The sequence below is a fragment of the Amphiura filiformis genome, chromosome 4, assembly GCF_039555335.1.
Source record: "Amphiura filiformis chromosome 4, Afil_fr2py, whole genome shotgun sequence".
In the NCBI taxonomy this organism is placed as follows: Eukaryota; Metazoa; Echinodermata; class Ophiuroidea; order Amphilepidida; family Amphiuridae; genus Amphiura; species Amphiura filiformis.
In genome coordinates, this window is record NC_092631.1 from 50668998 (window position 1) to 50693658 (window position 24661).

The 24661-nt window shown below is 38.9% G+C and overlaps 1 protein-coding gene across 1 annotated transcript; it reads left to right on the forward strand.

Annotated features, from left to right (window-relative positions):
• The first annotated feature begins 1798 nt into the window (after positions 1–1798).
• On the forward strand, positions 1799–24422 carry LOC140151027 (tubulin gamma-1 chain-like). The gene is given in 14 exon segments (XM_072173216.1): positions 1799–1945; positions 3753–3865; positions 4332–4404; positions 4407–4498; positions 5185–5253; positions 6005–6084; positions 6827–6953; positions 11998–12084; positions 13607–13762; positions 18273–18431; positions 19919–19993; positions 22142–22228; positions 22687–22878; positions 23339–24422. Coding segments are annotated over 14 exon segments (1383 nt in total). The 5' UTR covers positions 1799–1896; the 3' UTR covers positions 23363–24422.
• The last annotated feature ends 239 nt before the right edge of the window (positions 24423–24661 follow it).

Sequence of the window (24661 nt, forward strand, 5' to 3'; positions counted from 1 at the left end):
AAATAGAGAAACAGGCAGATGATAATTACTGCTTTATAAATTTTGGTCAGCTTCGTAATTTTTATATTTCTTTATAGCTTACGTTCGGCCAAATGCCGATTTTTCGCTAATCGCGCATTCCCAGTCAATGCAGTTTTGCAGCTTTGCGCCCTACTGAATCATCATCTACAACGCGTGCTGGGCAATGTTTTTTTTTAATATTATTATTTTTTATGCTTTTTTGCTTGCTATCTTCTGAAGATAGCAATTTTGGTCAGCTTCGTCATTTTAACATTTCTTAGTTGCCTTCGGCCCAATGAAGATTTTTCTCTAAGCGCTCAGCCCCGGTCAATGCAGTTTTGCCGTTTCGCGCCGAACTGAATCATCATCTACAACGCGTGCTAGGCAATCTTTTTTTTATATTTTTTTTTTAATATTATCATTTTCTTTTTTGCTTGCTATCTTCTGATAAGATAGCAATTTTGGTCATTTCGTCATTTAACATTTCTTTACAGCTTTGCATTCGACCTAATGCTCTCATTTTTTATACTAAAAGAAAATGTGGCGAGACATGCCATAATTTGCTCAATTCTGGTGCCGGTGTCTATTTTTTAGAGCTCCTTCATTGCTTTACATGGGTAATTTTAAAATTGAAATATCTCAAAAACCGAATACCGTATGACGCTGAAACCAACTTTGAAATAAACCTTTGATATTCTCTATCTGTTTTATGTCATTTTGGTGTTTGTCGGATTCGTGTGATTTTGCTATCAGCTGCAGATAGCTCAAATTTAAATGACCGTTGGTTGTCGTTTTTGTTTGCTGCGCCATTTTTTTAAAGGAAAAAAGAGGTAAAAATAGAGAAACAGGCAGATGCGGAAAGTGATGAGTGTGTATTATCGCTTTAAACTTTCTGATCGGGACTGATGTAGGCCTATTAGAATGAAAAAAAATCACCGCTACATGATGAAGTAAAAATTTAGAGAAAGTAATGTAAAACATTACTTCTAGAGTAGAAAGATGCAATGACTCGGGATGAGATTCTAAATGCTATCTTCAGTAGATATAGCGAAAAAATCCTAAAACGCGCACGGTTACTCTGCCCGAATTTAAAAATCGGCCTATATGCCGCGCTATGTTTAAAAAAGGGGGGAAAAGAGGTAAAAAAATAGAGAAACAGGGAGATGATAATCTCTGCTTGATAAATTTTGGTCAGCTTCGTAATTTTTATATTTCTTTATAGCTTACGTTCGGCCAAATGCCGATTTTTCCCTAATCGCGCATTCCCAGTCAATGCAGTTTTGCGCCGTACTGAATCATCATCTACAACGCGTGCTAGGCAATGTTTTTTTTAAATATTATTATTTTTTACGTTTTTTGCTTGCTATCTTCTGAAGATAGCAATTTTGGTCAGCTTCGTCATTTTAATATTTCTTAGTTTAGAACTTGTCCGACGTCGAACCCGCTAAAACTGACCCACTAATGGTTATGAATTCCCGTCGTAAAAGCCTATCCCACAATTTATAAAAAAATACCACAAATAGATTATAATGTAAACATAAATCATGTGTGCACACACAGTATACTGGGTAGCCGCAACTCAGGGGGGGGGGGGGGGGGGGGGGGATGACTTTAAACAAAAAGGGCGTCATCGGGTATAGTCGACTTCAAAAGAGGAGGCCTATTGACAGGCAAATACCGTCACTTCCAAAGTTGAGTTCTCCCCAGGGCCCGGGAGCAAATATCATGTTCTCGTGCTCTGGGGCCTATTCCCTTTTAAAGGATTGTTATTAACATGACGACATCTGTGCCCATGCGCAGTACTGTAGCGCAAATTTGTGAATGTGAATTTCTCAGATCGGAACGAAAAATTGTGTTTTTCTTTTCCTATCTTTTGTATGTGACCCATAAATCAACATGCCTCGAGAAATTATAACACTACAATTGGGGCAATGTGGAAATCAAAGTAAGTTTATGTGTGATTCATTGTATTTCCCAGTCATACTTTTTACTCGTAATGTTGATCCGCAGAATTCGGAAGCTTTGCACCGCTGTAGTACAGTCAATCATAATGTAAACAAATAAATAAAATCAATCCATCTCCCGATTTGCAAAGGTTGCTTGTCATTGCAAACTGATGGTGATACCCTTCCGGTTCTAGAACATGTGAGCCCAGCACTACACGTGTTGATGATCACCTTATTTGATTTGCAATGCCGACCGTGGTCCGTGACCGTGTTATGTCAATTGTCATGTATATCTGATCTGACGATCGCTCAACAAAATCATGAAATCAAATAGTTGTGTAGTTGGTACAGAATCAGATACAGAGATGAAAAAAAAACATTGTGTGAAAGATCAAATTGCAAATAAACAGCGACTGTGATTGGCTCATATTTTACCCATTTGCATTTCGCATAAATACCCAACTAGTAGTAGTGTGCTTGTTTCAATATTGACGTCATCAGTTGATCATCAGGGTCTCAGGGACTTTCCCTGTTTGCCAATGTTGCGTGAGAGCGAAAATGGCGACTGCCGAGTGAAAGAATTGGATGCTACCACATGCACAGCCTACCAGCGTGTGCGATAGATCAAAACGCTAAAGATGAAAACGCTAAAGAAACACAATGAGAACGTCAGGGAAATCAACAAAGATGTTAAGAATATAGATCCCAAAAATACCTTGGTAAATCTATGTTAGGATGTTAAACTTTTCGAGCGTGCTTAGCCAAAGTTTTTGTTTACTTTTTGTCAATACATTGTCGACAATCGGCAAAAACCTTGTCGATCGATACCAGCACTACTGGTAAGTGGCCCCTGGTACATCCAGAGTGGCCCCTGGCTCACTCACTCCAAATCTTGGTGAACCAGGGGCCACTTTTTGTCAAAGTTTCCCCAGGTTCAAGTCAAGCTCACTTATTTCACACTTGGTGAGCACATAGCACACATTCAGTGTCTGAGTCTTCATCACAATGAAATTGTCTAGTTGTTGACACTATAAATAATTTGGAAGGAGAAGAATACTGGTAGCAATCCTAAGCTTAGCTCTTGATCAGAGCCCTCGCAGTACCTTAGAAGATCCAGTGATCCCTGAGTAAAATAAACCCAAGCAAGTGACTAGTAAAGAAAATGTAAGGCCAATCCCTGCCTGGTTAGACCATTCTGTAAAAAATTAATACCACTCCTACACTATCACTAGGTAAGCTACATAAGTCACCAAGCAGCACTTCCCTGTCACCAACAAGTACAATGTAGTCTACCCACAGATATTAATATTGGTCTACTCCACCCACCAACCGCTCAAGTCCACTTAACGAGGCGCAGCCGACCTACGGCCGGTCTTTACTATAGTGTCAGAGGGCATATGGCATGGTTTTTCATTTTTTCTTTCAATTGGATGGAAAATAGGTCGGCTTTGGAGCAAAGCTATCCTAAGCTATGATCCTATGTCCTACAAAAATGCAGGAGAAGATGAAATTATGGTGGCCAAAGAGGAGAAGGATCTGGGTGAAGTATAAGACATGCCCCCCCCACCCCTGGGGTGCATCGGTCTTTAACTAGTACCGGGGGTATTTTAATCACGCCTTCTAATATAGTTGTATAATTTAAGTTGTAAGTTAAAGTATTTTAGTATATTCTCTGTAAAGCGCCTTGAGGTGTTCGTAAGACGCTATATAAATGCAGTTTTGTTGTTGTTGTTAATCCCTATAATCTCAGCTTACTATATACCAGGTAATGCAGTTTTCTAATTGTAATTGTTTTGTTTTCTCTAGTTGGAATGGAATTTTGGAAGCGACTATGTCTAGAGCATGGGATTAGTCCTGAAGGCATTCTTGAAGAGTTTGCAACTGATGGTACAGATCGGAAAGATGTTTTCTTTTACCAGGTAACTAGGGTTTGCAAGGACATTCAATGAACCATATAAAAAAACTTTATACTGGTACTAGTATTGTACATAACAAATTTATTGTAATATTTTAACATTTCCACAAAATGTTAGTTTTCACTAGTTATGGACCGCCTTTTAGAGAACCATAATTCCTGTTAAAATTTAAGTAAGCTTAAAACTCGCGCTGAAATGACAAACTTTGAACAAGAAACACTGACTTCTGGTTCACTTCCGGGTTTCCGACCATGATTTTCGCCGATTATTGACGCTATTATCAACCATGTGAGCAACTTGGTAAGCTTACTACACAAGAAAGCATGAAAATGTCAGCATTTTTTAAACATCTTGGTTGAAAAAAGTGGTGGGGCGTTTATTTGAGGGGGGGGGGGCGACTATTCAAGGAAATATGGTATAAAATTAAAAAAAAAAAGTATAATAATGGAAATCACCATTTCATTGACAGGCTGATGATGAGCGCTACACTCCAGGGGCAGTTCTTATTGACCTGGAGCCTCGAGTAATTCACAGTATATTGAATTCAGCCACGCTAACCTGTTCAACCAGGAGAACATATATCTGTCTAAGGATGGAGGAGGTGCCGGAAACAATTGGGGAGCCGGATATACACGGGTAAGCCCAGACAAAGCTTGTATCCCTTTGTATGCTATATCATGATGTCAAGACTTGCAACATAGTCATCCTCATTTAAGTAAAATTTCCTCCAGGAAAAATTTTCTATGATATTACAATAAAACGGATGGTACAAATGTATCCCACTGTCACCTCCAACATGACCTGTGTTCCAATATTTATACCATTCTGGTATTGCTTAGTGTGCATAGCACAGTCCAGATTGGAAACCATGGATATGTAAATTTCATTTGCTTAGTGCGGTCAGTTAAAATACACTCAGGTACAAGGACGACTGGGATGAACACTTTGTTGTAGAATGTACAAGTAAAATAGGAAATTAGGAATTATTGGTTGCGGAAAGTTTGAATGCAATAAATAAGTCAAACAGGTCAGTACAGTGTTAAACAATGAGCCCTTGGGTAGGATATAATATTCCCCTACAGTCAGTCTACTCTCTGAAGTACAAAGTACAGACATGGACGCACACATTGTGCCGACTTTGAAGACACGCATACCTGCAGCGAAGACGCGACACTACGCACTGTTAACACGCTGTATATGAGCGCGTTGTCACTTTGTACTTGGACAAACTGTAGAGAAACCCTTTCCAGAGGGCTGAGCAAATTAAATGATAAGTTTAAGTCGAAGTGTATTTAATGAGATTGATGTTTGCATTCCTGCAGGGTGAAGGCATCTATGAAGAGATATTTGATGTCATTGACAGAGAAGCAGATGGCAGCGACAGCTTAGAAGTGAGTCCACCCTTTCTGTTTATTACTGTAATCAGAGGTGCCACTTTTCCTGATTTATCAGGAATTCCTGATTTTTGCCATTTTTAGACATAAATTCAGAATTTTTTTTGCAATGAATGAGTGGTTCCGCTTTGCAACTTCCTGATTTTTTTCAACAAGCAAGTGGCATCTCTGTGTAATGTAACAAGAAGCTTACCAGCTAGCACCAGCACACAAACAAACTGTAATCTGTATAGAATTAGAAAGTAAAAATGTAATATTAAATTGGTGAATCAAATCACTCTCTTGAATTGTGTACTTATGAGAATTTTAAAAAGAGACTGTGTGAATGATACCTTTTATTTAACAGTCTCTCCAGACACTTGCAGGTGTAAGTAGCATGTTACTTGTAGCAGTAACACATAGGTTGATTTGAACAATCTCTGCAATTCAAACAATGTTCAAGCTAAATAACATTTGTATAACTGATGGTTTGTCCTCGGAATATCCCTCGGGGTACGCCGGACTACGCCTCTGGATATTCCTCAGTTTCAAAGGCAAAATGTTCATTGATTTTTCACAGTGCCCTCCAAATAACTGATGCACAGTTATTCAACAGGTTAGGTATGCTGTAACAGTCATTGTAAATAGCGGACTCGCAATCTTTTAAAAACATATTAAAAGACAAGAGCTATGAGCTTCACCTGCAATAACATTTTATTTCACTAAAATAAAATCTTATATGTATCTTTGCATTTGTTCTACTATTCAGGGTTTTGTGCTGTGTCATTCTATTGCTGGAGGCACTGGGTCTGGTCTGGGTTCATACATGCTGGAGAGACTCAATGATAGGTATGGTATAATTGGTGGTTAAAATGTAATGTATATGCATGCTTCACTCTTACACACACACCCCAACACCTGTGTGGTCCTATGGTCATCTGAATCCACATTCAATCAACATACCGAGGATGTTTTCCACCACTTTTGTGCATAAAAGGAAATTTTACCTAGCAACTACAAACGGCATATATCTAATGCATGATAGAGAACATATCTCGCAAATGCATGCAATTGTGGTCATTTGCAGACCTCCAAAACCGAGGATGGTCGCCCGTGGCAGAGAGGTCCACAGTTTAAATGTGAAATGTCATGTATGTGTCTTTGTTCCTCGTTTGTCGGCAAACACGTACGCACACTCCCAACCCTGTCTGTAAACGCTGCTGGCAAGATTGGACAGCGATACATCAGTAATAAGGGGACATTTAAGGCTCAAATGTGTTTCTATAATTTGGTTACTTCAAGTTCAGTAGTGACGTATTTGCGTATTTTGCTTGCCGCAGTATCGAATCGTGCACATAAAGTTAAACACACTGAGTGTATACGCACACATACAGAGGCGGCTTGTTGGCACGCTTGCGGCGCAATCGTGAAAAAGCATTGACGTCACTAACAAACTTGAGGTGAACCAAATTATAGTTCAATGTTTGTGAAATGACCTTTGGTTGCAGGTGTTAGAGCATGCCTTTACTCTTCTTTGGCAACACTCACCCAAAGCAAAACTGACCAGCATTGTTTTCCTTGTTTTTGCAAGGTTTCCTAAGAAGTTGATCCAGACCTACTCTGTGTTTCCTAACCAAGAGGAGATAAGTGATGTTGTTGTACAACCATATAATTCAATTCTGACTTTGAAGAGGCTCACACAAAATGCAGACTGTGTGGTAAGTGGTTGATAATGAAGAAACCTAATATTAGCTCGATCTAACAAGTCTGTATTAGTAGACTTGTTAAGAGGTTGAACGCTGCATTTTTTAGTACAAAGATCCCACTTGGCATGGATGTTCCTTGAGGCAAGAGAAAAAGATTCATCCAAAGAGACACTCTGTCTCTATGCATAAAACCCCCTAATTAGCATAAATTATGCTAATTAGCACCCAAAATATGGTATTTTCTAATTTTTAGCCCATTTCACTTAAAAGCAGGTGAAAACAGTTGAATTTGGATTAATTTAGGATAAGGAATTAATTTTGGGGGTTGTTTTGGGAATATGTGTCCATTCTGACCCCCAAATCTAAGATGGCAGCTGGCATCATCTTTAAAATATACGTTTTACAACTTTTGAATCATACTGGCTACCAACTTGTGTGATATATCAATTTATACTAATTTGGGGCTGTAGAGCTCATTTCCGGCATTAATTTGATTAAAGGAGTTAATTTAAAGGTTTATTTATTTGCTATACAGGGTGAGTCAGAAAAAAAAATCTGCTCTCAATCATTCCTGATTTTATACCTTCAAAACATGCGTGGTAAATGACACACTGGTTTATGGTATTACATTAAACAGATTGAACTAGTACCATATCAGTATGACTTTGGGGTCATGGTAGGAGCGTCCAAACCAATAGTTCACGCGGCCCTGGATAACCAACCAATCCTGCCACCACCAATCGCAACTTATCATCTAGAAGCTTTCCATCATGCCCAGAATCGCCAAAGGAAGTCCAAGCAGACCTTTTCTAAGGCCTGCTTTGACAGTTACATCACTGAATGTCGAAGGATTCTCTACCGCCAAGCAAAATATCATCAGCGGATTGTGCAACAATCTCCACTGTGATGTCCTGTGTCTACAGGAAACCCATAGAGGAGCGACTAACCACCGCACAACCATACCAGGTATGGTCCTTGCCGTTGAGAGACCACGTCGTCAATACGGGAGTGCAATATTTGTGAATGAAGTTATTGTGATTGAAGCCACTATGATGTCTGATGACAACAACATTGAAGTCCTCACTGTTGAGCTCAGTAATGTAACAATAACATCAGTCTACAAGCCACCAGCAGAAGACTTCAAGCTCCCTCTCTTCACTTCTAACACTGACACCAAGCCATGTATCTTCATCGGCGATTTCAACAGCCACAGCACTCAATGGGGTTACAAAGAAACCAACAACGATGGAGCTGCAGTTGAGGAATGGATAGACAAACACCAGCTGAGCCTTATTAATGATTCCAAACTTCCTCCTTCGTTCCATAGTACCCGTTGGAGGAGAGATACAACCCTGATCTAGCTATTGTCACTAACAACATCTCTGACATGTGTAAGAAGATTGTATTGGATCTAGTTCCCCAAACACAACACCGGCCAATTGATATCCACGTTAACACCGTAATCTTACCAAACATAGTGCCTTTTCAGCGACGCTTCAATTACAAGAAAGCAGACTCCAGACAACTATGACACCTTTGCCCAACTAGTTTCCAAGACTGCTCGTAGACATATACCTAGAGGCTGCAGGGTGGAATACATACCAGGCCTTTCCAAGGAATGTGCAGAAGAATACCAAGAGTATGTAACCATGTTTGAAGCTGACCCTTTCACCGAGGAAACAACAGCAAAGGGTGCGACAGTTATGGAATCCACCTCCAAAGAGCGTAATAAGACCTGGCATACCCTCATAGAGTCAGCAGACATGACCATAACAGCAAGAAGGCATGGTCCACCATCCGAAAAAATTCAAGGTGACCCTACAACAGCCCCCACTGCAGCCCAAAGTCACACCCAACCAGGTTGCCCACCAACTGCTCCTGAATGGAAGTGGCAAGAAACATAAGACCAAATTAGACCGCAAGAAATACAGCGGAGACCCAGGCTTCACCAAGCCCTTTACTATGCAGGAGCTGGAAGCAGGAATCGCCAAACTCCAACCAGGGAAAGCAATTGGCCTTGACAACATCGCAACTAAGCAGCTGAAGAACTTTGGTCCAGAGGCAAAGAAATGGCTCTTACAGCTCTACAACACCTGTCGTCGCAGCCACAGACTCCCTAAGATCTGGAACAAGTCTCACATCATCGGTCTGCTGAAGCCAGGGAAAGATCCATCCATCCCAAAGAGTTATCGACCAATATCGCTTCTCAGCCATACCTACAAGCTATTCGAACGCCTCCTGCTCAACAGACTGGCACCCGTGGTAGACGAGCAACTCATCCCAGAACAAATCAACAACAAGCCAAGTTCTCAACCTTACCCAGCACATTGAGGATAGATTTGAGGATGGATTGGTAACCGGAGTTGTTTTCGTCGACCTCTCAGCAGCTTACGATACCGTCAATCATAAATGTATCCTCAGCAAAATCCTGGATCTAACCAAAGATATCCACCTGACGGAGCTCATCGAATGCATGCTTGACAACAGGATGTTCTTTGTTCAGCTTGGAGACAAGAAGAGCCGGTGGCGAAGACCCAGGAACGGACTAACCCAAGGCAGTGTTCTCGCACCTCTCCTGTTCTATATATACACCAATGATCAACCGAGAAGTGAAGACACCCAACGCTTCATATATGCAGACGAGCTTGGCATCAGTGCACAACACACCGACTTCACTGTTGTGGAACAGAGACTCTCCAAAGCCCTGGTTGAGCTCACGCCATACTATGAGGAAAACTACTTCCGTTCCAACCCATCCAAGACACAGGTGTGTGCTTTCCACCTCCGCAACCGTGAAGCTAAACGTCAACTGAAGGTGACCTGGTCTGGAACCACACTAGAGCACTGTGAAACACCCGTATATCTGGGAGTCACTCTCGACCGTACACTCTCATACAAGAGCCACATTGAGAAGACAAGGAGCAAAGTTTGTTCACGAAACAAAATTTTGAACAAGCTCACTGGATCCAGATGAGGAGCCCGGTCAGACACTCTCAGATCAGCAGCCTTGGCTTTATGCTACTCTAGTGCTGAATATGCCTGCCCAGTGTGGGGAAGATCAACTCATGCCAAGAAGGTGGACCCAGCACTCAACCCATGCTGTCGACTTATCACTGGATGCCTCCGATCAACACCAACGGAGAGTCTCTACACCTTAGCTGCTATAGCCCCTCCAGATGTACGCAGACAAGTGACCAGCATGCAAGAGCGTGAGCGTCAGACCACTGATATGAACACCCCATGTTCAACCAGACTGCTGCACCCAAACGCCTTAGATCCAGAGGAAGCTTCCTAAGCAAAGTTCATCCTCTTGGGACAGTCTCCAAGGAAGCGGAAAGACTCACCCTGTGGAAAGAGAGATCTCCCAATTCACCAGCTATGGGACTACAACCCAGTGAGCAGCTACCACCTGGAGCTGATTCCACATGGCCTGAGTGGCGGTGTCTCAACAGACTAAGATCAGGGGTCGGAAGGTGCAAGGTCGCTTTGCAGAAATGGGGATACCTACCAGAAGGACAAAACACTACCTGTGAGTGTGGAACGGTTCCACAGACTATGGAACACCTGTTGGTCTGTCCACAGATGGGGCAACATTGCACACATGAGGACCTAGCTGAATTCAACGATTCTGCTCGTCATCAAGCGCCAGCTATTGGCTCGGCGCATTTGACCCCTGCGCTTGGACACGCTAAGAAGAAGTATGACTGCACAGTCCAATAAAAAGTAACTATTTCAGGTTCAAAGGTCCACTTTTAGGAACTGAAAATGACTGCGTGTGTGAAGATTAACCGGCCATTTTGGATTGTCAAAATGGCCGCCATATTGGTATTTAAAAAATGGTAAACATTGGTTTACATTACAAGTGAATCCTAGACTTCAAAAAAGCAAAATATAGAAAATCCCCACAATTGCCAACGACCAAAATGTTGGCGACGCACTGAACCAAACTATATATTCAAATATAAGTTTGATGTTCAACCATCTACAATATTGTCAAAGACTGGTACATTAGAATTTACATTTAAAAAACCACTGTGCCCTTTTCAAATGACTTCCTATCTTATAAACAGTGCCAGAAATTAGTTTCCCACCCCCATGTTAGTATTAATTGATATGCCACACAAGTCTGTAGCTCGATTGGTTCAAAAGTTGTAAAAACACAATTTTTAAAGATGGCGGCCAGCGGCCATCTTGGATTTGGGGGTCAGAATGGGCACATATTCCCAAAATTATCCCTAAAATTAATTCTTTATCCTAAACTAATCCAAATTCAACTGTTTACACATGTTTTAAAGTGAAATGGGCTAAAAGTTAGAAAATACCATATTTTGGGTGCTAATTAGCATAATTTATGCAAATTAGGGGTTTTATGCATAGATACAGAGTGTCTCTTTGGATGAATCTTTTCCTTTTGCCCCAAGGAACATTCATGCCAAGTGGGACCTTTGTACTAAAAAATGCAGCGTTCGCCCCATTTTCACCCCTTAACAAGTCTACTATATGGTGGAATTAACATTTTGTCAAGTGCAGGGTCAGAATTTCGTTTCAAATCAACTTCTGTGTAAACTACAAAAGTTTGCGAGAATCAACTTTGATTCACGCAAATCTGTTCACAAGAATCTTTGCTACAATAGATTCTTGGGTTCTCGTCGAAATTCAGACCCTGAAAGTGGCTCATCAAGTGATGCTCTTTTGGAGATAACTTGGAGCGTCAACATTGAACTGCCTTAGGTTTGCACCTGGTATAATTTAAATAACAATGGATTTGATCAGAGGTTATTCTTTTAGAAAAAAGTACACTCATGACATTGCATTGCTAAATTTGAGGGTCTATTGGTTTCCCCCCAATCATTAACAAACTATGTGACTGAGTTAATCAAAGCAATAGACCCTCAAATCAAAGTTTAGAGATGAAATGAAAAAGTATCATTGCATCCTATCTTTTCTACATAAAACTAAAGCTGCAAACATGCACTTCAGCTCTTTACAAGTGATATTATATAGAATAGTCATTTGTCCCAACTATGATTTTGTTTTATATGCTTTGTGTACACAGGTGATTCTAGACAATACAGCATTGAATCGTATTGCAGTAGACAGACTAAAACTACAGAATCCAGACTTTACACAGATTAACCAGATGGTAAGAATAGAAGGTTGTAAGAGTGTATTCATGTTTTCTACAATTTAAACGAAATGTTAAGCCATTTTAGAGACACCCTGTGACCATAGATAAAACAAGCGACATTTTGGGTGAAATTTCAAAGGGCGACCAAAGTGCAAAGTTGTACCACAAACCTATCCCTAAAATTAATTTACTGGAATATGGCATGCATGCCATTTATGCAACTTCAATGCTAATATCAAATCAATTTGACTGTTGATAGTGACCCCAGGTGACAAGTAAACATGGGTTTGTGGAAAACTGGGGTTAATTTAATATTAGTCTACATTTTCTTCATTATATTTAATGAAATACCATAAAAACTCGATAGGCAGCATATGTGCTTACTATCAAGCACTTTTAAAACATGCAAACATGAAGAACCCATCCACAAAAGTGTAAAGGGTTCTGAGCAAATCATTGATACACATAGTTATATACGTACAAGTAAGCCTGCAAATATGTGTCTCAACCCCATTAGCTCAGTTGGTAAAGCGCCGGACTTTGGTACAATTTCATGTTTTCAAAAGTGCTTGATAGTAAGCACATATGTGCTAACTATCTAGTTTTTATGGTATGCACACACATATCTTTAATTTCTTTCATTGATATGATGCCTCTGAATTGAAGCCCTTGTTAAACCGACCGATGAATCTTTGGTAAACCACCAGGGTCTACAAACAGTAGTCAGAGATGGGTAGATAGACAAGAACATCTGTCATTAGTGTCTTTGTCAAATACAATGTTCTTGCAGTTTCTTGATGATATTGACTGCACACAAATATAAACAATTGCAATGAAACATCTTTTGGTTATTTGTTTGTTGGGTAAGGTAAAGGAGACGATCCTGTATAAATAGTGATTGGAGTGCCCATCTGTATTTCATTTGGCGATTGGGCCAGACTCCTCCATGTAATGTTGCTATAGGGGGGTCGCTACACCTCCTCCACAGCAAGTCTGTTACCTTCAAGTTCCCAGCATTTAATGCTCTGCTATCCATGTGCTTCAACAGAAAAAATTCAAGTTTTGAAATATTTTCTCAAAATATCAAGAGCTATCTTAAGAACTACTGAACCAATACTAGGCTTGTTTGTACTCATTTTAATGCAATTTTCATGTTGATTACAAATATGGTCATGAAAATTTACATTTCTGAAATTTTTGAATTTTTAAGAAATTTTTGAAACATGTCGTCTGCAGTCGACACCCACGTGGAGAGAGTTAAGAATGCCGGTACCCATTTATACACCTGGGTGGAGAGGAGTAATCGAGATAAAGTGCCTTACTCAAGGGCACAACACGATGGTCTCGCCGGGCTCGAACCCGCGACTTTCCAATTATGAGTCGGGGCCTGTTCCGCTCGGCCACCGTGCTCCCTACCTTTGTTGGGTACAAACTTGAAAATTTGTTATACTGTCTATAAATCAATATAGCTCTAACCATAACACATGAATGATGCAGCCAGTGGTTTCTATTCTTGATTCATCACTTTGTTATCTAGGTGTCAACAATTATGGCAACCAGCCCAGCAACACTACGCTACCCTGGTTACATGAACAATGATCTGATTGGTCTAATAGCCTCTCTTATTCCAACACCAAGACTTCACTTTCTCATGACTGGATACACACCACTCACAATCAGTGCTGATCAGAAGGTGAGTTAGAAGCCTATGCCAAGTATTTCAAGAATTTTAAAATTATGTGGAGATGTTACTGTTAGTTACAAGTTGGAGATCCACTGTGTGACAATAGACTAATCCAATTTCATGCATTCCTACTCCTCAATGGCAGCCATAGCCACGACGGGGACCCAGCTATCTCACCTAAAATGTGAAATGATGCGGCCTTGAAGGGTATTTTAAACTGCATTCTATCACCTGTGTTACAAGTAGACAAAAGAATGATGACAGTTTACAACACAAAAGAATCTAACATCGAATTTTAAGTGGGTTTAATCCACCCAATTGTTCACTCACAACACCTGTTTGGTGCATGCGGGGAACCAAATATGGCCGACCAAATCCTGACCATGACTTGGCTCGTTGGATTCGTCTATACTGTGCAAGTGGTTGTTTTTCGCATACAGAATTTTTGTGATTTCAGACAAAGTTGACCTTTGTTGCATGTTGATATTAACAATGTTATCGTATGATGAAATTTAATGTTCACATGTTGTTAAATTCACTATCTACATGTAGCATCTGTTCTTGAAAATAAAACTAGATCAGCATTTTTGATTTCCAATAGAGTCCATCAGCGTGACGTCATATGCCGCCATCTTGTGGTACACGCTGTGATGGTCGTTCGATCTCCATGCGTGAACAGCAAAATCACCGCATTGATGCGTGATAACAGCTGCGTGGCAAGCTGCACCCTGCGCGTAGTGTCCGACACATGAACACGCAGATCATTTGTACCCACAAGATGGGGAAAGGCTGACGGCCTCTATAAAAACCTTTATGATTTTGAAAAGAAGTTCAAAACAACTTTCACCTTGTTATTTGTTTGCTTCTTTTAAGGGCAGAGTAATGGGAGAGAACACGGACCTTTTCGAGCATCATTATTTTTGAATTGTATGTCCAAAGTATATAAAACTATACATTTTTGGAAAGGAAATGAGTTAAGGAATTCCATGGCGACGTCAGATTTGTTCAAAAATCTCGAGTTTTTGAAAAAATCACAAAATGCACTTTTTACCCCAATTTTTTGTGACAACTTAAAAAAAAAAATCTGTTCGAGTAAAAAAAAAACAGTTAGTTTTTCATGGAGAAGAGACATGAACTTAGGGAAGGTTTTTTATTTTTTTGATATTCTTCTTATTTTTCGAAATATTTCAAAAAACATGTGAAAAAAGCAATTTTGTCATTCTATTAAGCTAAAAATTGCACATAATGGTGGATATTTTTGTCCAAAACAAATATTTTGAAAAAATGAGAAAACCTTCCCTAGACTTTGATGTGCTCTAAACGATAGTGCAAACGGTTTACCTTTTGCTTGCATATTTTTGAGTTATCTTGTCACAAAAATCGTATAATATTGTTAAAAATGATAAACTCTGAAAAATCGACGTTTTAGTAAAAAAATGTCAAAATTATGCACAAAACGTCCTTATATTTTAAAACGGCAAGACTTTCATGCTTATAAAAGCTGTATCTGGTGCATGGTCTAAATATGCATCTTTTTGCACCAATGAATCTATAATGTCTGTTTTTAGTGCGCCTAAATCCAAAATAATTTAAAAATCTAAGTGGCTTTTCACTGCAAATTTTTGTTTTGTTTACATCACATTTGCTGGCGTTAACAACATACCGAATGCGCCTTGACTGCGTTGGACATACGCGCAGAGTTGCGCCGCGTCACAATATTTCGCATTCTCGCATTGCCGACTCATTATTTCCCGCCAATTTACTAAACTGTCTTGAGCCATGTGACTTTTTAGAGTTGAATAGAGTGAAATAAATCAAGCAAAAATACAAGGAAATATTAGGAAGTTGTATTTTTATCAGTTTCAAGTGAAAGAATACATCTTAGTGTTGATAAATATCAAGAAATCTCAAATTCGGGTGTGGACGAATGTGTCTCCCCTTACTCTGACCTTAAGTTTAAATATCTGTTTATATATTGTGAAGTAATACTCCAATGGCCATATCATACTAAGCGGTTGCAGTGAGTGACTGTAAAATTGCTGTGATCAAAGGCCAGTAGTGATTTTACAACCCTACCAGTTGCTTAGCTTGAAGTCAACTGCTAGCCATCTGATTCTGGGGCATGCTAGAGACTTCTGATCGATATGCCGGCAATTGCTATTCCCATCAAGCAACGGATGTAGACGTATAAAAATGTCATAAAAACGTTATGCTTATTGGGATTACTTTGTATGATACGGGCATAAGGGAGGGCAAATATGTTGTGCAATAATTGCACAACAGAATGTTATAACAACAATTATTGTTGTTATATTATTAAGGGGGTACTACACCCCTGCCCAATTTTGTGCTTATTTTTGCATTTTTCTCAACACTTATCGTGCATTTGTGACAAGTAAGATATGTATATTATAGGGGCAAGGACTACAACTACTGCACCGGGAGGGCACTCAAGCGTGTCCCAGCTATACGGTATGTGCCATGGCGATTTCCCCCTTTTTCAGAGCCGACAGCCGTTCTCTAGACCCTCAAAATTCATAGATACTCGTTCTCTTGCCCCTGCCAATCTTCTGGTCGTTCCGCAAACTCTCAGAATTTTTGACAACCGCTCTCATGCCCCAGTCTATATGTCTGGCAATTGCTAGCCCAAAACTTCAGAAAGTGCATTGCCGTCAATTTTCTTCCATTGAAAAAACCTATTTAAACCATTGTTAAGGTGAATATTGGGTGGGATATTGGGCTCCTTTTCAACCTTGTTGACATTGCTGGCAACAACTAAATCCATTTACATCGCAAGTCACAAGAAGACCGAACTTTTGACTTTTTGGCTGACAACTATTTAGAATAGACCACCATTGGGAATAAAATTGAAAGTGAATATTATAACTTTGTGCCAAAAATATGTGCATTTCCTGAGGCCAGTAACTATAATAGTGAATTTAGAGTTGATTTACGATCCACTAATGGTCGGGAAAGACTGCTGAATTCTGCATCCTTGTCACACAGTTCATCATATCACACGTAAAACACCCGAGTACAGCTGTTGTCATTAAATTGGAATTCGGACTGTGATGGGTTAATGTTTTAACCATTTTAATATTGAGAAGAAAACCATTTTTAGATGGGTTTGCTTATCATGGTTATGTAGTGCTGCTGCCAATGATTCAGTACTACTTAGGCAATGCTAGGTGAGTCAAGTAGGCATTACGGACCCAGGGTAAATTTTATGATCAGGATTCAAGTGATGTGATGCAGGTTGATATTCATGACATAATTCTGATTTAGGCCTAATAGTGTATCGCTAGGCCTAAATGATCTTGATCCAAATGTGCTGAGATACATTAGCTTTTTTTTTAATAATATAGTTTTCCTGAAACGTGATGATAGTTACACAATTTTTGACAGGAATCGAAACCGATTCTTTCGAAAATCTGTGGCAAAAATGCAACAAAATTAAACTTACCCTGGATCAGTTCCCGAGACCCCCCATGATTGGCCGCTGATCAGTTCCCAAGACCCCCTTTTTTAACCGGCCGATCAGTTCCCTAGACCCCCCTTTTTGGCTGGCCGATCAGTTCCTTAGACCTCAAGTTCAAACTGGCGGTGGCACACCCCTACCCAAAAAAAAATTTGAGTGCCCTCGGCTACTGCACTGGAAATTTTATTTCAGCACAGACAACAGTTGTGGAGTTACAGTCAAAAATGAGGGAAAACCAATATTTGATCAATAAATCAATAACTACTTGCCTTGAGTTGCTGAATTTTCCGTGCAGTAGTTGTAGTCATTGCCCCTATAATATACATATGAATACCTGAGTGGAAGAAGGGCCCAACTCCAATTTTTTACAAAAATGAGTTAGACCCAGCATTTTATTGCCAGCAGACTGTTCTTCCTTATGTGTGAAAGATGAGCCAAAATCCACTCTCTAAATAGTCTTCCATGTACACTTAATCATGAGCTTTTCATGGAAGAAAGGCCCAACTCCGTGGAGTTGGGCCCTTCTTCCACAAATATAGGGTTAAAGAGGAATTTTGTTCATCCATGAAATCTGCTTTTCACTACTATAAACTTTCTTGCTAACATATTACACGAGTGCTACTTGTGCAATTAATGGTGATTACCTAATTTCTGTAGCTATTATAACACGGAACTGACACTTTCAGTATATTAGTAGAAGAAGGGCCCAACTCCAGCTCAGATTAAGACCTGTACCGCTGCCGTGGAAACATCATATATAATTTCGCATGTATGTAATATTTTATGTTCATGTACTAAAGGTCCCCTGAAGATAAAAACATTCGGTCTATAAAACTTTTCCAAATATTAAGTTTTTTCTTAATATCTCAAAAACAGTTGTGATGGAGTTGGGCCCTTCTTCCACTCAGGTATTCATATCTTACTTGTCACCAATGCGCTATCATTTTTGAGAAAAATGCAAACATAGGCACAAAATTGGCCAGGGGTGTAGTACCCCCTTAAAAGCAAAATACTTAACTTTGTTGTATTTCTCCCCTCCAGGGTGGTGGAAACATCCGCAAAACAACAGTGCTAGATGTGATGAGACGGTTGCTTCAACCCAAGAATATTATGGTATCCAACACAGATAGGAGCAGGAAAAGCAATCATTGTTACATCTCTATCTTAAATATCATACAGGGAGAGGTAGATCCTACACAGGTATGTAAGGGATTGGTCAATACTTATGCCTGGGGGACTCAACATTCCTTCTCCACTTAGGCCAAAAAAAAAAAAGATGTTTGCTTGCCCTCAACCGACCGAATTCTATTTTTGGAAATTCCAAAAAGTGTTTTTTTTCAAATTTTTGCATTCTGAATATGTAAAAAAAATGTATTTTAGAGCTTGTGTTCAACATTTTAGTTGTTTTGTAATGTTAGTTGATTCATTTGACAACAACATTGTCTGATTTTTCATATTTTGAGCCTTAATACAAACAGTAGAGTTTGCTAGTAATTAAAAAAAAAAAAATCCTGACTGACCGACCCAATTTTTGAAATTCATTTGAGGGCAAGCAAACAATTTTTGTTTTATTGGCCTTACATTTGCTCAGAGATATTTTGTACCCCATAATATTTAGATATTTTAAATTTATTTAGTTGTCCTGGTTAATTATGAAACAAAGAAAACAAAATTACATGCGAGTTATATAATACAATTATTGAATGTTTTTATTAGTTTTAGCCTTTTCGAAGTATGGCGTACACAATAGGAGGGCAGTATTCAATATGGGTAAAACCTGGCAAATTCAAAAGACACTACCCATTTCATGCAGTGCCATCCTATTGTGTCCGCCATACCTCTATAAAAGGCTAATCAGGGATGTGCGAGTTCCTCTTTTCAGCTGATTTCCTCTTTTTTTGTTGCCAAAATGTATGTGTTTTTCTTTTATTTTCAGCCCATATTTGGCGTTTTTACCCTGATTTTACGCTGTTTTTAGTGATTTTCCTCGTTTTTGGTCTGTGGCCTCTCACACCCCTGGCTAATGGAAAGAGTAATTTCCACTTGGTGAAATAAGCAAAATGGAACAGTACATATTTACCTTGTGAAAATATTCTCACCATTGTACTCATAAGCATTCATTATTTGTATACCAATTATCTGTGGCATAGATATTTGAATGGTTTATGGATTAATTTGGTCCACTGTAATCAGTGACTTTTTATAAAGTGTGGGCCTTGTGGGTTTGGCAGCGCACTGTAAAGATCATTGCCCCGATGTTGGGTCACAACGTAGGGTGTTCAATGAATAACGCTTCTCTGTGCAGTAAGATTCATGACTGATCATTTTGACTTTTAATTATGACCATATGATAGTCTGATCAGTCAGCTTGTAAACAATCTTGTTACAAACTAGATTTCTGTCCTATTGTAACCGAAAGTTAATTTTTTATTACTTCTGTGGTCTGTGCTGTGCGCCGAGCGTACACAAGTGTAAACACAGAAGTGATAAACAATCACGCTGTTTGGCTGACCAATGGTCTTGACAACATGACGATTAACACAAGAGGAGGAGACATTGCCACTTTTACGCGATTGCTGATCACCAGTGCGTACCTGGACCATGGAACTAATAACAAATCAACTTTACCTAGAAAACGCATATAAAATTAACCTATTGTTAATCATGTGACATTTCATTTCATGCAGGTTCACAAGAGTTTACAAAGAATTCGAGAGAGGAAATTAGCTCAGTTCATTCCATGGGGTCCAGCAAGTATACAGGTAGGATATACAAAAACAATCAGCTTAACAAATGTAATATAGGGTCAATGCAGTGGCATAGCAAAGAGGGGCTGCTGTAACATTTGGAGGGTATATCCCCCACAGAGGCTATATTCGCTCTATCATGTGGGGCTATGTACATTGCAATTGGGTTTATTCATTCTTCTGATGGGTAAGTTCTTACACAGGGCTACTGTGTTTTGGGGATTATTCATAATATCATATGACAACAATCTTACCCACATTCCTGAGCCTGCCCTCAATGCTGATCACTTTGTACATATTCCTCTTCAAAATGTATGCAAGAATGTTTAACCCAGAGTATATACCCGGCCAGATGAACATATGTGCATTGACCCTATTGCACACCAAACTTTATGATAATTCTGCATGAAATTCTCAACAATATGGATATATGGGAACTCGGTACTACAGGGTCCACAACTCCCCCCCCAATACTTTTAAAATAAGTCAAAAAATATTTTACAAAATGTAAAAAGGTATGTATAGCCCTATTTATTTTACACATGTGGACCAATTTGTAGCATCACATATTATTGCATTCAATCACAATGGTTAATTGTGTAAGAAAAGAGGCTCTTTTAAAACTTGCACCTGAGTGCATAGCAGTCAGGTTTTCTTTAATAAACACATGTATAGACCTGGCTGACTGTATTGTTTGAGAGTTGATTCCTATGGATTCAGATGTAACTTTTAACACTGTTTATAACAGTTTCTTTTTTTCACAATGAACCATTGTGACTGAACGCAATGACGTGTGATGCTATAAGTTGGTCCGTATGTGTAAAACAAATAAGGCTACCCATACCTTTTTACATGTTTGCATTTCTTTAAATATTTTTCGATTTATTCTAAAAAGTATTTAGGGGGGAACTTATAACTTGTGGACCCTATATAGTACTACTACTACTACTAGATTAAAAATATTAAAGGACATGTTGGTTATTTGGTAGATTTGTGGTGATAAACATGTAAGTTCCAGTCACAACTCAAAATGCAGTTGCATGCATATTTGATCATTATTGAATTTGCTTGTCTATAAATTCTTGAAATAAAATATATGCCCATGATGACCTTTTGGACTGACTTTGCAAGAACATATCCAAAATATAGATGAGTTGATCTATGATGTCACATGTTATGCCCCCTGTTTTTTCACACAAGGCAAAATATTAGTGTCTTTGGCAGACCACATAAAATCTTAGCAAAACCTTTGTTTTAATTTTGTGATATTGTGTAGCAAGTTATAGCACATGTAAGCAAATTTTATAACATCACTGATATTATTTGCTTTGAAGCCAAAGTTAATTGGAAAAAAATGACTCCCTCAATGTAGACTACAAGGTCTTTTCCCATGCAGTTTTGATCTTAGACCAACAGAGGGCATACCAAATGTCAACTCATCTAGATGGGAAGGGCTTGTATCATTTTTTTCATGCTTTCTTTTATGCTTTGTTTAAAAGATACCCGTATAACAAAAGGGTATGTGATATCTAAGGCCCGGCAAAAAACGAGATCTCGCTTTTCACGGCGTGATTCTCGCTATTAACCAATTATCTCGCTTTTTAAGAAAGTTCCCAAGCAGTATACTTACTATAAAAATGTTGCTTTATGCCATAAAAGTTCGTTGAATCACGAAATGAATTTCAACATCGGTAAAGAGTGCAGAATTCAACAGTATTGCAACCACATTGCTAGGTGCAAAAGCCACGCTTTACTTAATAAAAAATGACATTTCATTGCAAATGAGTTCAAGTTTAGGCCAAATATTGTTATATTTATTGAATTATTGGAATATTTTGACTATAAAACAATTCAAAGTCAAATTTTTGTCACTTTTTTGCCGACTGACGACAAGGTGGTAAAGGAAGCACATCCTCGCACTTCAGTTCTGTTGACATTGACCTAATCTGAACAACAGAGGGCAGGCCACAGTATTTTTATTTTCTTTATTTTTCAGATTTTCGTATTTTCGGGGAGTTTTAAAGCTTCTTGTGCCATTTTTCAGGGGGAAATCTCGCTTTTCAATACTTTGGATCTCGTTTTTTACTTCAAAAAATTGCGTTTTTTGCCGGGGCCTAGTGATATCATTTAATTGTGTTTGACTTTTTGTTTGTTTGTTTGCAGGTTGCTTTATCACACAAATCTCCATATGTGCAGACAGCACATAGAGTTAGTGGACTCATGTTGGCAAATCACACAAGCATTGTCTCTGTAAGTCGTCTGTTAAGGCAGTTAATATATTTTGTGTAGAGTCATAAGGTCTCAGAAATATGTCCAAAAACATGAAAGATAAAACAATAATTTATTGGGCATTTCCCATTTTGAAAAAATCAGATCTGATGAATGGTATATCAGACAAACCAGTAGTCAAATTTGGTTGAGTATAGATGCAAATAAGGTCATCGCAATTTTTAGACTGAATGCAAAGCATGGTACAAGTTTCAAATTTAGGGAGATCTGTTCATAAAATGGGCCTTGCCAGTTGAACTCCATGAAATGTGAAATGGGATTGCCTGACTGGGTGACTCCATTTGAAATCTACACCCCCTCTGTGGGAGATTGAGGTCATGTCTTCAACTGGCATAGCCCAGTGTGCTCTCCTGATGTACCATTGATAAAACAAAAGTGAAATGACGTACTGAATCTGATCATTTTTTCCCTTCTTTCAGTTATTTGAGAGAGCAGCCGGGCAATACGACAAAATGAGAAAGCGAGAGGCCTACTTGGAACAGTTCCGTAAAACTGCCATCTTCAAGGATAACTTGGATGAGCTTGATGATTCCAGAGAGGTTGTACAACAGTTAGTGAATGAATATCACGCAGCCACCAAAGCTGACTACATATCATGGGGAACACAACAGGTAAGTAGGGCTGAATGGGCATTGAGTGGCAGAGTGCTATATATGGATTTTTGGGGTATGTTGTATTTATGACTAGAAAGTTAGAAATGTTGCAAATATGTGACCCAGTGAAGGGAAAAAGCTGAAGACAATTTTACTGAAGTTTTTTATTGTTTTTCCTTAATCTGTGCTGTAACTTTGCTTGCCATTATAGAATGCACATTTGGATGGGTATTAATTACATCAAATCAAAGCCTTTAAAATGTACCAAGATTTCATCTTATTTGCCCTTGTACGCGTGTGTGTACGCTCTATGCAGTCAACTATGTGTGTGCTTCAATACTATAACAAGCAAAATACACACATATGTCGCTACCAAACTTGTGGTGAACCAAATTTTACACTTAGCAAGTTAGTGACGGCAATGTTATTCAGATTTACGTATATTAATGGCATTTGTCTCGTATTCGTTTTTTTACAGGGTGCTGAGAGTGCCAGAACGTGAAGTACAGCTATGCAACTTTATTATGGATTTTCCAGATGTGATGCAGAATGTGAGAGAGTGGACTGATACATATAAATTTATGTACAAAATATCAGTACTTTGGTTAAGATAACAGTTAGTGTGGAGTTGTCTGAAGTGGCCCAGATTGGACAAGCTGCTGTATTTTACACCTGGCCTGGATTATTTTGTCTATTATGTTTGCTGCTACATTATCACTATGTGTTGCTGCTCTTGGAGATTTTATCGTCAAGTCATAAATTGACATCATGTCATCCAAGCATGTAGCCTAATTGTTTTGTGTACTACTACTACTTGCCAGCTGCATTTCTAATTTGAATTTGTATGTGGCAAGTGGTAAATTGGAAGTTTTAATTTGGAACCCAGGTCTAAAGCCATCATAGCATAATCTGGCTCAAGATACTTTATCTAAAATACAGGTTTACATTTTACTATCTTATATTATCTTGCTGTATTTCAGCGCCATAGGTAGACAATCTGGGTTTTTACTGAGAACAATACAAACATGTAATCTTTTCATGACTTCAGTGACGCGTCCTCGATGGCTATCATTTGTATACACCATGTCCAGTGAAGTGAGAGAGAATTGAATAGATCGTGTTCGTCACAACAGAAATTAACACAACAGAAATTAGCATCTCATGAATGCGCAACCAATCTTTAGAAATAAGAAAACCCACTTTTAGACAGGATTGGCTCGTGTCTGGCATAATTCTTGTCAGAGACTTACATATGCCTGATGCAACAAAGACTTAGTTAACAGGTAAATAAGGATATGGTTGTCATGTCCAGGGAGAGTTTGGCTTATTCAACTTGTGTGTATGTAAGTTGATTGATATGGGACAATAAGCCATATAGGCCCTTTTGTATTCTTGCAAAAATCTTCTCCCTTGGCAGTGGTGTGAATAAACTGCATCTCAAAGGGAATCTCTACAATTTTACTTTTTTTTACAACATTAGCAGTTCTAACCAAGCTCAGCCAATGCTATGCCTGTTTTACATGCAAAACACAAGTTTAAAGTTGTTTTTTTACAAAGTGCTAAGTTTACCCCATATAAATAATGTGCAAGTCCAATGTTGCTTATATTCATTATTATCGACAACACACTTTGTTCTGAAATAAGGAAAGGGTTTATTATTAATAGTCGTGTGATGTCATTACGGTGCAGCCACCTCTGCATCTTAACTCAACAATATAGCAGTATTTGGGTGTGTGTGTGTACGACTTTTGTTGCATATAGATCTTACATCTTGGGTCATAGATCCTGTTCTCAAAGCATA